This window comes from Elephas maximus, chromosome 5 (assembly GCF_024166365.1).
Source record: "Elephas maximus indicus isolate mEleMax1 chromosome 5, mEleMax1 primary haplotype, whole genome shotgun sequence".
NCBI classification, from domain to species: Eukaryota; Metazoa; Chordata; class Mammalia; order Proboscidea; family Elephantidae; genus Elephas; species Elephas maximus.
The window spans coordinates 37,908,391-37,922,850 of NC_064823.1; the positions used below are offsets into that span (position 1 = coordinate 37,908,391).

The 14,460-nt window shown below is 37.9% G+C and overlaps 1 protein-coding gene across 1 annotated transcript in view; it reads left to right on the top strand.

Moving 5' to 3' along the window:
- Positions 1-27: 27 nt before the first annotated feature.
- ZGRF1 (zinc finger GRF-type containing 1) overlaps positions 28-14,460 on the top strand; it is a 99,843-nt gene continuing 85,410 nt past the window's right edge. Inside the window, exons 1-4 of the mRNA XM_049885494.1 lie at positions 28-63; positions 4,745-4,835; positions 7,657-7,737; positions 12,945-13,004. Coding sequence (XP_049741451.1) covers positions 4,815-4,835; positions 7,657-7,737; positions 12,945-13,004 — 162 coding nt within the window. The 5' untranslated portion in view covers positions 28-63; positions 4,745-4,814. The remainder of the gene's footprint in view (positions 64-4,744; positions 4,836-7,656; positions 7,738-12,944; positions 13,005-14,460) is intronic.

Sequence of the window (14,460 nt, forward strand, 5' to 3'; positions counted from 1 at the left end):
CGGTTAATTACGTCACACTCTTTCGCGGGAGAAATTCGAAAGTGGATTTGTGCAATGGGACAGGTGAAGTGAGCTGTTTCCTGGGGTTTTCGGGCAAGGAGGAGTGGATAGACAGGACGACTTAAGCGAGAGGCTGCATGGCTGTTTTGGGACGAAGGGACGAAAGAATCTGCTCCGCAAGGGGCAGACCGAGAAGGAAGCTGTTCGGGGGTGGGTGACAGGCACAGCTTGCTCGGATTGCCTCTAATAATTGGTGTCTCGACTTCACCGCTTTTGCCAGCCCTACTTTGCAATTTCTGTGAGGACCGGGGAGGGTTTTGGTGGTTGTTTTTAGGACGGACAATGTAATGGGTCAAGCCTTCATTGTCATCTGTGAACTATTTAGGGTGTCCATGGAAACCCTGGTGGTGTAGTGGTTAAGTGCTACGGCTGGTAACCAAGGGGTCGGCAGTTCGAATCCGCCAGGCGCCCCTTGGAAACTCTATCGGGCAGTTCTACTCTGTCCTGTAGGGTCGCCATGAGTCGGAATCGACTCGACGGCAGTGGGTTTGGTTTTTTGGTTTTATAGATCCTGCAGGCAACCTTTTGCATGTATCAAAAGAAAAAGCCCAAGAGTATCTCGTAATTATCAGGAAAATTGGCTCATATTTAACTGAGAACACCGAATTGACACATATATACACGTATATCAATTAATATGTGTGTATATGATTGTGTACCTGTATGTGTATATGCATGCCTGTACATATGTAATTACCACGGAACACCTGGAGCTCTCCACACCACTTAAAAAAATTTATTTGCAAAGTAATTTTTCACCCACTAGAGATGGGCCAGCACTTGAAGTGTCTGACAGCTGTGTATTGATTACCACTTTGTGAAATTTTTTTATCCTTGCATCTCACATGAATATATGATGCTGTAGTATAAAATAATTTTTCTCATTTAATGGTAGGAAAGGGGTGTTTACTGAATGTAGGTATTAGAGCTCTTTTAAATATTTTCTAATCTAATTATCCTTTTTTCCTGAGTTTTAATCCTACAATCTCATTTACTATTTGTAAGAGTTTTTTTTAACCTTCTTTTAAAATTGTAAATCCCAGAAGAAATTTCACTAATTTGGGAAAACAATGGAAAGTTTATCTTACATTTCCTAAATATTGTGTAAGTAACCCTAAATTAGTAAATGCTGGATTCCTAATCTTTAAATCATAGTGGCAATATCACAGTACCTACTCTTCAGGATTATGAGACTGATAAATATTGCATGTAAAGTATCTAGCCTAATCCCTGCCTGACACACAGTAGCGACATGATAAATAGCCCTATAGTATAGCATTTGTGAGTACGAGCGCTAGAGTTTAGGCTACTTGGTTTTGAATTCTGACTCTGCCATTTATTTACTTCAGTAGTTACTTAACTATTATGTACCTCAGTTTCTTTTTTTGTAAAATGGAGATAAAAGTAATACCTACACCAAAAATGTTGTAAGCATTGAAAGCATTTTTAGCAGTGTCTAGCATATACTTGCACTGAATATTATTATTATTAAAGAGATCTAAGATTAATAATTGCCTCATGGTGGGCACAGTGCCTACACTAAATAGTCTCATCTACATACACAGAATGTCTAGCCCATTCAGTGGCTGGGAGCAAGTAGCTGTAAAAGCGCCAGCTAGTAAGTGTTTCTCTGTATCTCTCTATTATTTTCATAGTACTCTGGCAATTCTTGTGAGCTAAAGGGAAGGGATATAGGAATGTGGGAGTTATAGCTTTGAAAGGCAGTGCCTCTAAGTCCTGTCCTGTGACCTGTGTCTTCAGGTAAGTATTCATACCTCATTTGGCTACCTCTTACTCCATTCTTTCTTCACATGTCAGCCAATGTGATCTTTGTAAAACCCAAATTAGATTATGTCATTTTATTTGTTACATCCTGCCATGGTTTCCCATTATTGTCATAAACCAAAAACCAAACCCATTGCTGTTGAGTCAATTCCGAATCATAGCAACCCCACAGGACAGAGTAGAACTGCCCCATAGAGTTTCCAGGGAGCACTTGGTGGATTCAAACTGTCAACCTTTTGGTTAGCAGCTGTAGCTCTTTAATTTTATTGTGCTTTAAGTGAAAGTTTACATCAGTTTCTCATGCAAAAACTTACACACACATGGTTATGTGACCCTAGTTTCTCTCCCTATGATGTGACAGCACATTCCTCCTTTCTTCCCTGTATTTTCTGTGTCCATTCAACCAGCTCCTGTCCCCCTCTGCCTTCTCATCTTACCTCCGGACAGGATCTGCCCACTTAATCTCATGTGTCTACTTAACCTAAGAAGCACACTCCTCACCAGTATTATTTTATGTCTTATAGTCCAGTCTCTGTCTGAAGGTTTGGCAGCTGTGGCTCTTAACCACTATGCCACCAGGGTTTCTATGGCATAGTGGTTAAGAGCTACGGCTGCTAACCAAAAGGTAGGCAGTTTGAAGCAACCAGATGCTCCTTGGGGCAGTTCAACTCTGTCCTGTAGTGTTGCTATGAGTTGGAATCGACTCGACGGCAGTGGGTCATTACTGTCATAGAAAGTCCAAACTCCTCAGCAGGACATATAAGGCCTTCTGAATCCTATTATTATTTACCTTGTCACTTCTTATCCAACCACTCACTCTTCACTTGACCTCTTTATCATACTATTTAGAGTTCCTTGATTATGCTTTACTGCGTTGCCCTCATCCCTTTGCACATATCAAATTCCCTTCTGGAAAGTACGCCTCTGGCATGTTATGGTTAATGGTTATTTGTAGGTACAGCTTAGACATTGCCTCCTTTTGGACCAAGTTTGGTGCCCCTCCTGTACTTATTCCTGTCATATCTTGTTGTAAATACTGCTTATTACCCTGCTGTATTGAAAATTCTTTGAGATCGGCAAAAGTATTATGTTCATTTTTGCATCTCAGCCTAGCACATCGTAAACCAAAAAATCAAACCAAACCTGTTGCTGTCTAGTCAGTTCTGACTCATTGTGACCCTGTGTGCTACAAAGTAGAACACCGTAGGATCTTTTGGATGTAATCCTTATGGAAGCAGATTGACAGGCATTTCTTTCATGGTGCCACTGGATGGGTTAGAACTGACAACCTTTAGGTTAGTAGTCGAGTGCAAACAGCTTGTGTCACTCAGGGACCTCTGGCACATAGTAAGTACTGAACAAATATATGTAATTTATAAATAATATACATTGTTATATGCCATCAAGTCAATTACAACTCAATGACCCTGTGTGGCAGTAGAACTGCCTCATAGGATTTCCTAGGCTGCAATCTTTATGTGAACAGATCACCAGGTCTTTTCTCCTGTGGAGTGGCTGGTGAGTTTGAACCATCAACCGTTTGCTTATCAGCTGAGCACTTAACCACTGCGCCACCAGAACTTCTTAAATAATATATATAGGTGGCATATTTTATGTATTTTATATGGATAAAAAAGGAACTGAACCCACAATCTCAAATTATACCTTTACTGGATCCTCATAGGACTTTAAAGCCTGGGTTCTCCAAACTGCATCATGCAACATCATTGTCTGGAGGGCTTGTTAAAACACAGACTACTGGGCCCCTACCTCAGATCTTCTGATTCGTTTGGTCAAGGATGGGGCCTGAGAATTGGCATTTCTAACAGGTTCCCAGACGATGATGCTAGTCCAGGGACCATACCTTCGGAACCACTGCTTTTGAGGGAAAAAAGAAAAAAAATGTTTCTTTGTTATGTCTATTAATTTTTTCAAGTCACCCTGAGTAATGTGATTTTAAGATTTTCAAATTCGCACACAGAACAGTTTCATCCAATATCATAGGATAGCTACATACCCATTACAACAGTTTTAAGAAAGATTTTTCTTTGCAGAAGTATTATACTGCCTATTTAGTGCTAGATACTGTTGCCATGAGTCAGAATCAACTCAGTGGCAACGGTTTTGTTTTTTTACTGTGATATGGACTTTAAAAAGCAAAAGAAAAAAAAATTAAAACTCAAGGGGGCCATCTTGTGGTGACCATAGCAATTCTTAAAAAATTTAATGAGCGTGTAAGGAACCAAACCTGTGGTAGAAAATCATATTTTCTGATACATGCTATGCTATGACACATGGAAAAACATTTGCAGACTACTGGTTATGTGTTGGAGCCCTGGTGGCATAGTGGTTAAGAGCTCGGCTGCTAACCAAAAGGTCAGCAGTTCAAACATCAGCCGCTCTTGGAAACTCTATGGGCAGTTTGAACCGACTCGACGGCACGCAGCAACAACACGACAATTGTTGTACTTAGTTTTATGCTTGTTTATTTTTTACTTAGTCTTTCCCTTTGAAAACTTGCTTTTCCACAGCAGAGCTATTGCTCTTTTACTGTGTCCTCAAAAACCAAACAAAAAACGAAACCCATTGTCGTCGAGTCAGTTCTGACACATAGCGATCCTATAGGACAGGGTAGAACTGCTCCAGTGGGTTTCCAAGGAGCAGCTGGTAGATTCCACCTGTCAAACTTTTGGTTAGCAGCCATAGCTCGCCATAGCTCTTGACCACTGCGCCACTGGGCTCCACTGTATCCTCAGTGGCTGATAATTTGATCACACCTCTGTTTCCATCTGTAGTTAGGTAGTGTTCCTCTTTTCAGTCAAGAATTTGCATTGAAAAATTATATTTGATGCTTATACTTTTCATCAGGTAGAATATTTTTTGTCATTTTTTATTTCAGGTGGTATAAGTAGTTGAGTAACCGCTGAGTATTTGCTGGATCTGACTGGTTTATAACTTCAGAAGAAACAATGGAAAGCCAAGAATTTATTGTAAGTTTTACCTGTTTTCACTATTTCCTTTCCTTCCTTCCTTCCCTCACTTCCATTCTTTCTTCCTTCCTTCCTTCCATTTCACAAATCTCTTGTTAGTGCTACCAGGTTTAGCAAAAACAATCAAGAAACAAGACTGCCCAGTTAATTTTTTTTATTATTACTGTTTTTAATTTTATTGTGTTTATGTGAAAGTTTACAGCACAAATTGGTTTTTCATTCAAAAATTTATACACCAATTGTTTTGTGACATTGGTTGCATTCCCAGCAGTATGTCAACACTCTCTGCTTTTCCCTTTCCACCCTGGGTTCTCCATGTCCATTCGTCCAGTTTTCCTGTCCATTCCTGCCTTTTCATCGTTGCTTTTGGGCAGGTGTTGCCCATTTGGTCTTGTATACTTGATTGAACTAAGAAGCATGGTCCTCAGTGTATTATTGTTAGTTTTATTTAAAAAAAAAAAAACCAAACCCGTTGCCTTCGAGTTGATTCTGACTCATAGTGACCCTAAAGGACAGAGTAGAACTGTCCCATAGGGTTTCCAAAGAACGCCTGGTGGATTCTACCTGCCGACCTTTTGGTTAGCAGCTGTAGTGCTTAACCACTGCACCACCAGGGTTTCCTGTTAGTTTTATAACCAAAACAAACCCACTGCCATCAAGTCGATTCCAACTCATAGCAACCCTGTAGAACAGAGTAGAACTGCCCCATAGCTCTTAGCTACTATGCCACCAGGGTTTCCAAGGCCTATCTAATCTTTAGCTAAAAGGTGGACTTCAGGAGTAGCTTCAGTTCTGAGTTAGCAATGTGTCTGGAGGCCATAGTCTTGGTTTCTTCAGTCTCTGTCAGACCAGTAAGTTTGGTCTTCTTTTTTATGAATTCGAATTTTGTTCTACATTCTTCTGCTCTGCCCAGTACTCTTATTGTGATCCCTGTGAGAGTGGTCGGGATGGTAGCGGGCTCTGGACTCGGGCTGGTGGAGGCTGTAGTTATATGGCTCGTTAGTCCTTTGGACTAATATTTTCCTTGTATCCTTGGTTTTCTTCATTCTCCTTTGCTCTGGATGTGATGGGACCAATAGATGTATCTTAGATGGCTGCTCCAAAGCTGTTAAGACCCCAGATGCAGCTCACCAAAGTAGGTTGTAGAGCATTTTCTTTAGGAGCTGTTAGCCAATTGACCTAAATGTCCCCTGAGACCATCGTCCCCAGCCTTAAGCCACAGTAACTCCATCCCTCAAGGTGTTTGGATATGTCTGAGAAGCTTGTACGACTTTACCTTGTTCAAGTTGTGCTCACTTCCCCTATATTGGGTGTTGTCTTTCCCCTCAGCAAAGGTAACACTTGTCTACTATCTGGTTAGTGATTTCACCTCCCCACCCCTTCCCTCTCATTAAATTTGAATGTCAGGTTAACAGTGAATAGTTTTTAGAGTAAATTTGTTCCATTCAATATCTGGGACATAAAACCTATTGCTGTTGAGTCGATCCTGACTCATAGTGACCCTAAAAGACAGAGTAGAAGTGCACCACAGGGTTTCCAAGACTGTAAATTTTTTCAGAAGCAGACTGTCACGTCTTTCTCCCACAGAATGGCTCATAGGTTCAAACTGCTAACCTTATGGTTAGCAACCAAGTGCTTAACCACTGTGCCTGCAGGGGTCCTTAGTATAAGTATGTCCCAAATAACAGGAGCCCTGGTGGCGAAGTGGTTAAGTGCTCAGCTGCTAACCCAAAGGTCAGCAGTTCAAATCCAGCAGCTACTCCTTGGAATTGACTCAATGGCAGTGGGCTTTAGGGGGGGTTATTGAAAAATAGTATCGTTTATCTGAAATTCAAATTTAATTGAGCACCTATATTTTACCTAGTAACCCTATCTTTTGCCTACTTATTCATGTTTGTTATACAAAGTCCTTTGTGATAAATTCTTTGTAAACTTGGGACCAGGGAACAATTTTCTTTCTCTTGAAGAACTGGCATGCCTCTTATGTCTAGATAAATGATTCTGAAACTCCTTGGTCTCAGGACCTTTTTACATGTTTGAAAATTACCCAGGGCCAAAGAGCTTTTGTTAGTAGAGATTACATCTATGGGTGTTTTTCATGATAGAAATGAAAACATTTTAAATATATTTATATATTAATTCATTAAAAATAACATGAAAACATTTTTCGAAAAATGGCTGTATTTTCCAAAAGAACAAATACCACCACAGAGAAAACATTGTGAAGAAGAGCATGGTTTTACATTTTTGCAAATCTCTTTAACATTTGGCTTGATAGAAGACAACTGAATTCTTATATCTGCTTCTGTATCAATCTATTGTAATATTAGATATGATATAGCCTCTGGAAAACTCCACTGTATATGCCTGAAACAATGAGTGTGAAAATGCAAGTAATGTCTCAGTATTATCATGAAAATAATGTTCATTTCACAAATCCCTGAAAATGCCCCAGGAACCCCCAGGAGTCTCTGAACCACACTTTGAGAACTGCATGGATTATGGATACTATGTAACCCCACAAATTTTTCCTTTTCCACCAATGACTAGCAAGCTCAAAATTCCTTTTGACACTCACTTAACTTTTCGATTTCTTCCTTAGATTTATACCTTTACTTCTTTCCTCCCGTCACCTTTTACTACCTAATGTTTTTCTTTCCCGTCTTTTTTTTTTAATTAATGTTTTATCGTTATTGGTGTCTCTGCTTTTATTTCAATGAAAGATGTCTTAAATATTTTTTTAGGTAGGGAAGATATATAAAATGCATAACATTGAATACATATAAATTGAAACCATTTCTTTTGTACTTTTGGAAATAAGGTACTTTATACTCACCAGAAGACGAAGAAGTCAAAAGTGTGGCAAGATGGAATTCTGAAGATCACCCACTTAGGAAACAAAGTAAGAGCAAAGTGGTCGGTTACAGACTCCAAGAGCTAGGTTCTTAGTAGATTAATATTAAGAAAATTCTGTAGGTGATAAAATGTCAGATATCATCATACACTGACTTTGATATAAAAATGGGTGTCATCAAATGATTCTAACATTACAGTGGTTAATTTGTGTATAATAAAAACTCAGTATTTTTTAATTTGTTATGATTTCAAAAGCTGTTATAAAGTGCTTACTATGCGCAAGTCATAATGCTTTGATTTTATCTACATAGCTCTCCTGTTGTTGTTAGTTGACATTGAATTGGGCCAATTCATGGTGCCCTATGTAAAACAACAAAATGTTGCCCAGTCCTGTGCCATATTTATGATCATTGATATGTTTGAATCCATTGTTGTGGTTGTTGTGTCAGCCCATCTCATTGAGGGTTTCCCTCGTTTTTGCTGACCCTCCACTTTACCAAACATGATGTCCTTTTCTAATAGTTGGTCTTTCCTGATGACATGTCCAAAGTAAATGAGCTGAAGTCTCACCATCCTTACTTCTAAGGAGTATTCTGGTTGTATTTCTCCTAAGACTAATTTGTTTGTTCTTCTGGCAGTCCGGGGTGTATTTAATATTCTTCACTAACACAACAATTCGAATTCATTAATTCTTCTCTTTCTTTTTCATTGTGTGGTTTTTGCATGCCTGTGAGGCAATTGAAAAGGCTTGGATCAGGCACACCTTAGTCATCAAAGCGACATTTTTTAAAACTTTAAAGAAGTCTTTTGCAGCACATTTGTCCATTGCAACACATCATTTGATTTCTTGACTGCTGCTTCATGAACATTGACTGTTGCTTCAAGTAGAATGAAATTGTTGACAACTTAAATTTTGTCTCCATTTATTATGATGTTGTATATTATATTCATTTTACTGATAATAAAAGTGAGGCACAGAAAGATGAAGTAGCTTGCCCCAGCAACTCGCAGCTAGAAGGTGGAGGAGTCATATGTGAATGTAGGTTTTTGGGCTCCAAAGCCTACCTTCTAACCGTTCTCCTGCCTTTCTTAATTATATAGGACACATTGATGAGATCTGTGGCCTCCTGAATGAAGCCCAAACAGCTTTGCCTAGCAGTTAAAGATCTCCATATTCTGTCCTCATTCTGCCTTGTGGGGTTATTAGTATCCCTAAGGGAAGCTTTTTAATATAGAAAAGGCTATTTACTATTGTTTTTTAAAAGTAGTATTTAAATTATTAAAATTGCAAATAAAAAAATTCTAGTTTTGCCTTAAACCTTTAGGTTAACCTATAAATCCTACTGAACTTATAAACTTGTTAAGTTTAACAGTCACTGTCAGTGGGGTCTTTGCTTTATGTTCAGTCAACTGAAGTTGAATAAACTAAATGGTTTAAATAATTAGTCTTTTAAAAAAAATAACCAAACCAAATCTGTTGCTGTTGAGTCGATTCAGAAAATTACCTCAAATATTTTATATTAAATTTAACATATTCGATTTGCTTTTTTTAAACGTTTTGGTTGCCTCTAACAAGCAAAGCTTTCCCAAGTACTTAAGCCTCTCTTAATTCTAATAAATTAAACTTGTAAATATAGTTACTATTAGGGCCTTTTAAGTATTCTAATATTGTTTATAAACCTAGTAAAATTTACTTACCCCTTTCATTCAATGAAAAAGCTGCGTATCCAAAATGAATTTCTCAATTAAATACATTTTAAATTGAAATCATGAGGCTAATCTGTTACTTTTAAAGTGTAGATTGTCTAAAACTGTACAAAAACCTTTTAAAATAAAAAAATAACTTTTTAAAATTAAAAATAACACAAGTAGTTTAAATATCAAATATTCCCTGATTACCTAATTACTAAAACCCATTTATGATCTTAATTTAAAAGTAGGATGGAAGTATGTGACAGTATTAAACATTTGAGAAACTGTAAGCAATTAAATATGGCTGGAACAAAGGGCACATGTTGAGAAATGGTAGAATATAAAGCCAAAGAGGTAGACAGGAGCCATTATGAAGGACTTTGTGTGCTCAGCCTGAGGAGCCATGGAAGGATGATGGCCAGAAGAGTAACATAATGATATTTGTGTTTTAGAAAGATCGCTTTGCCAGGAATGTGAAAGTTATGTAAGATGAAAGTCAGATTGGATTTAGGAAAACTGTTGTAGTGAAGAGGCTATAGAATAATCTAGACGAAAGGTTATGGTGGTCTCAGCAAGCAGTTATTAGCAATGGCAGTAGAGGGAAGGGATTAGGGAGAAGTTTGAAAATATCGAAATCTTCAGGTCTAGATATGGAAGGTACAAGGAGAATCCAGAATGACTTTTACGTTTTTGTATTATGATTATGGTACTGAAATAGGATATCTCAAGAAGAAAACCAAGCTAAGGGGGAGGATGAATATTTTATATTTTGAATTCCATTTTGAACATACTGCATTTGCAGTGTCATAGAAACACTCAAGTAATTGCCTATATGGACCCAGGAACTCAGCAAAGAGTTTTGGCTACAATATAGATTGGGAGTCCCTGGCATTTAGGTGGTATTTGAAGCCATTAGAGTGAATTCATTCATTCATTTAGTCAACAAATAGTTTTTGGGCACCTATCAGGCACTATTCTAGAGGATGTAACAGAGGACAAAACAGACAAATCCCTAATTTCATGGAAATCACTTGGAGGAGCAGTCTGAATATATATGTTTAGTGGGTTAGATAAACAACACTGTTCATTGTTCATTGTAGCTACAATAGTTAGCAAGGGCAAGAATGGTAGGAGATAGTGATGGAGAGTTAATGGGAGCCCTGTTTGTATAGGCACTATTGGCCATTGTTAGGATTTTGCTGTTAGGGAGCTGTGGAGACATAGGAAGGATCTCAGCAGACATGTGACATCATTTGATTTGTATAGATGATATTGCTTGGAGGAAGAATAGAATGAAAGGAATAGAGAAGGATAGAGCCCTTGTAAATACCAATTTTCTTAGCAGCATTATTGATATAGAACTCACATACTGTATAATTCATCCATTTAAAGTGTTCAGTTCAGTGGTTCTTGGTGTACTCAGAGTTGTACAACCATCACTACAATCTAATTTTAGAACGTTTTGTCACCCCAAAAAGAGATCTCAATCCCATTAACAAGTCACTACCCCATTAACCATAGAGTCCCTGAGTGGTGCAAATAGTTAAGCACATGACTACTAACTGAAAAGTTGGTGGTTCAAACCCACCCAGGAGGACCTTGGAAGAAAGGCCTGGTGATCTCCTTCTGAAAACCCTATAGAGTGCAGTTCTACTGTGCAACACATAGGGTTGCCATGAGTTGGAATCTACTCAACGGCATTGGTTTGGTGTTTTTGGTTACCCATTACCCACCCTTACCCCCTAGTCCTAAGCAACCACTGATTCATTTTCTGTCTCTATAGATTTGTCTATTCTGGACATTTCATATGAATGGAATCGTACAATATATAGTCTTTTGTGTATAACTTCTTTCATTTAGCATAATATTTTCAGGGTCCGTCTGTGTCGTAACTTGATCACTTTTTTTTTTTTTACTTCATTCCTTTTTGTTGTTGGGTGCCATTGAGTTGATTCTGCCTCGTAGTACCCCATGTAACAGAGTAGACCTGCCCTATAGGGTTTTCTTGGCTGTAATCTTTACGGAAGCAGGTTACCAGATCTTTCACCTACAGAGCTGCTGCCTGGGTTCAAACCACCAACCTTTCAGTTAGCAGCCGAGTGATTAACTGTAGTGCCACCAGGGCTCCTTCATTTCTTTTTATTGCTGACTAATGCGGCATTGTATGGGCAGACCACATTTTATTTAACCATTCATCAGTTGGTGTACATTGGCTTGTTTCTACCTTTTGACTATTATTTAATAATGCTGCTGTGAGTATTTGTGTACAGATTTTTACGTGGACATGTTTTCATTCCTCTTAGGAATATACCTAGGAGTAAGATTGCTGGGTCATATGGTATCTCTATTTATTGTCCATGATTAACCTTTTGAGGAGCTGCCAGAATGTTCTCCAAAGTGGTAGAAACACCAGTATTTAAGAGGCTAGTGGAAAAACTGCCATGAAAGATGGCTAGAGCCATAAGGGGAAAGCCAGGAACATAATAGTCACCTTAGCTTCTTTTTTCTCTCTTACCCCTCACATTCAGTTGGTCAGTAAGTCTTATCCATTATACCTCATAGGCAATCGTCTTATCCCCAGTGCTGATGTTTTATTTCAAGTACCTGTCTTTGTGATTCCCCCACCCTTTGCCATTACAGTAATCTCTTAACTGAGCTTGTCTCCAATTTTGCCCCCAACTAATGCATCCCAGGAAGCCCTGGTGGTGCAGTGGTTAAGAGTTTGGCTGCTAACCAAAAGGTCAGCAGTTCATATCCACCAGGTGCTCCTTGGAAACTCTATAGGGCAGTTCTGCTCTGTCCTATAGGGTTACTATGAGTCAGAATCAACTCGACAGCAACAGGTTTTTTGTTTTTTTTTTTTAATTATTTTGGAATGCATTCCAAGGAACTGTGGTGGCACAGTGGTTAAAGTGCTTGGCTGCTAACCAAAGGTCAGCAGTTTGAACCTGGCAGCTGCTCCGTAGGAGAAAGATGTAGTCTGCTTCTAAAGATCTACAGCTTTGGAAACCCTACAGGGCAGTTCTACTCTGTCCTTTAGGGTCTCTATGAGTCGGAATTGACGCAACAGCTATGGGTTTGGTTAATACATTCTAGGAGCCCTGGTGGTGCAGTGGTTAAGCTGCTAACCAAAATGTTGGTGGTTTGAACCAACTCGGTGATTTTGTGGGAGAAAGACCAGGTGATCTGTTTCTGTAAAGATTACAGCGTAGAAATCCCAATAGGGGAGTTCTAGTCTGTCACATGTGGTTGCTGTGAGTTGGTGGCACCTAACAGCAATGCATTCCACTTCTGCTTTTTTCCCAAGTCTATTCCAAGATCCTCATGGTAGGGATTACGTTCTTGAATTTTTTTATGTGTATGCCTTTGCTCTCTTATGCTGACTGAATAGCTGCTGGGGGTGGACATTTGAAATGGATGCACTTTCAAATCCAAGTAAACAAAATGGGTAATTTTTTTATTATGTGATTTACTTGAATAATAATTTTTTATTTGCTACTGAAGAAATTTAAGTAGGATTATGCTCTTTTCCTTTTTAACATTCATTTTGTTTTAATATAGGCAATTTTATATAATGACAAAGGAGATTGTCTGGACAGCATATTTCTTAAGCACCTTGAGGTATTTTAATGTGTTTGTCTTATTTAAAAAAAAAAAAAAAAAACTCCTGAAATACTTCCTTTATGATTGTTGTTGTTACAAAGTATAGTCGTAGTACTAATATTAATAATTATAGCTAGTATTTTTTGAGTATCTACTATTGCCCAGATTCTGTGCTAAAAGCTTGTAGATATTGTTTTATTTAGTTCTTACAACAACCCCGTGATATTTATAGATCAGGAGTACAGTGCAGACAGGTTAAGTTCATAGAGTTCTAGTGGTGGCACTGGGATTCAAACCTAAGAAGTTCAACTCTACTACATGGCATTGATAGGCAGAGATCTGTAATTATATCTCTAATTTTTAAAATTTTTACCATTTAAATATTTTCTCAAATATTTATTCTGTTTGTCCCCTGTTGGGGAATAGGGGTGGGTGGAGGGACCTAAAGGCATATTTTAGTATAATATAAGAATATTAGAATTGGTATGGCCTGGGTTTATTTCCCATCTTCTTATACTTCCTTGTTAACCCTATATAACTTCCCTGCGGTAAAATGTGGATCCTATACAGCCTCACTGGGTTGGTCTGAAGATCAGAAATAGCTTATGTAAAGTGCCTAGCAATTTAGTGCAGTGATTCTAAAAGTGTTAAAATGTATATTCTTATTACCGTTGTGTTGATTTTTGTCTATGGTATTCAGTTCATTTTGAAATTTTACATGACATTAATAATGGGAGTGGTATTTTTAGAGCCCTGGTGGCGCAATGGTTAAGAGCTCCACTGCTAACCGAAAGGTTTGAATCCACCAGCCACTCCTGGGAAACCCTATGGGACAGTTGTACGACAGTGGGTTTGATTTTTTTTCTTCTTTGTTTTTTTTGGCATTTTTACATTTATCAAAAGAGTGTCTAGGAGAGGCACTGTCTTTGTTGGTGCTTAATTGATGGTAACTATGGTTGCTGTTATTTCATCTTATAAATCATTTCATTAGTAAAAAATTAATCTGATACAGATTCTGTGTATTATCAAACTAGGTTGATAATTTTATTTTTATGCTTCAGTCAGGTGGTGGCTAGTGTTGTGTTTTATTCATTAAAGTGATTAAAATGCTTTTTGGAATATGATTGTTTAAGCAACTGGAATAATTTACATTAATATTAAACTTAGAATTATGAGTGTGTATCTAATTAAGGTTCATTTATGAAAGTATATAATTAATGTTTAATAGCTTTCATTTATTTAAAAAAAAAATTACATTTAGTTGTATGTATCTCCACTAAAGTCCTTGAGAAGAGACATTTTTTTCTTGTTTGTATCCCCGGCATGTAACAAAGGGCCTCACATGGATGCCCAGTTTATATTGTTTACAGAACAAATTAGTGGATTATTTTTTGTTGTATTATTATCTGTACTATTATTATTTTATGCTTGTTGATAAATAACTAGTGCATAATAACAAATTAAGTCATTTATT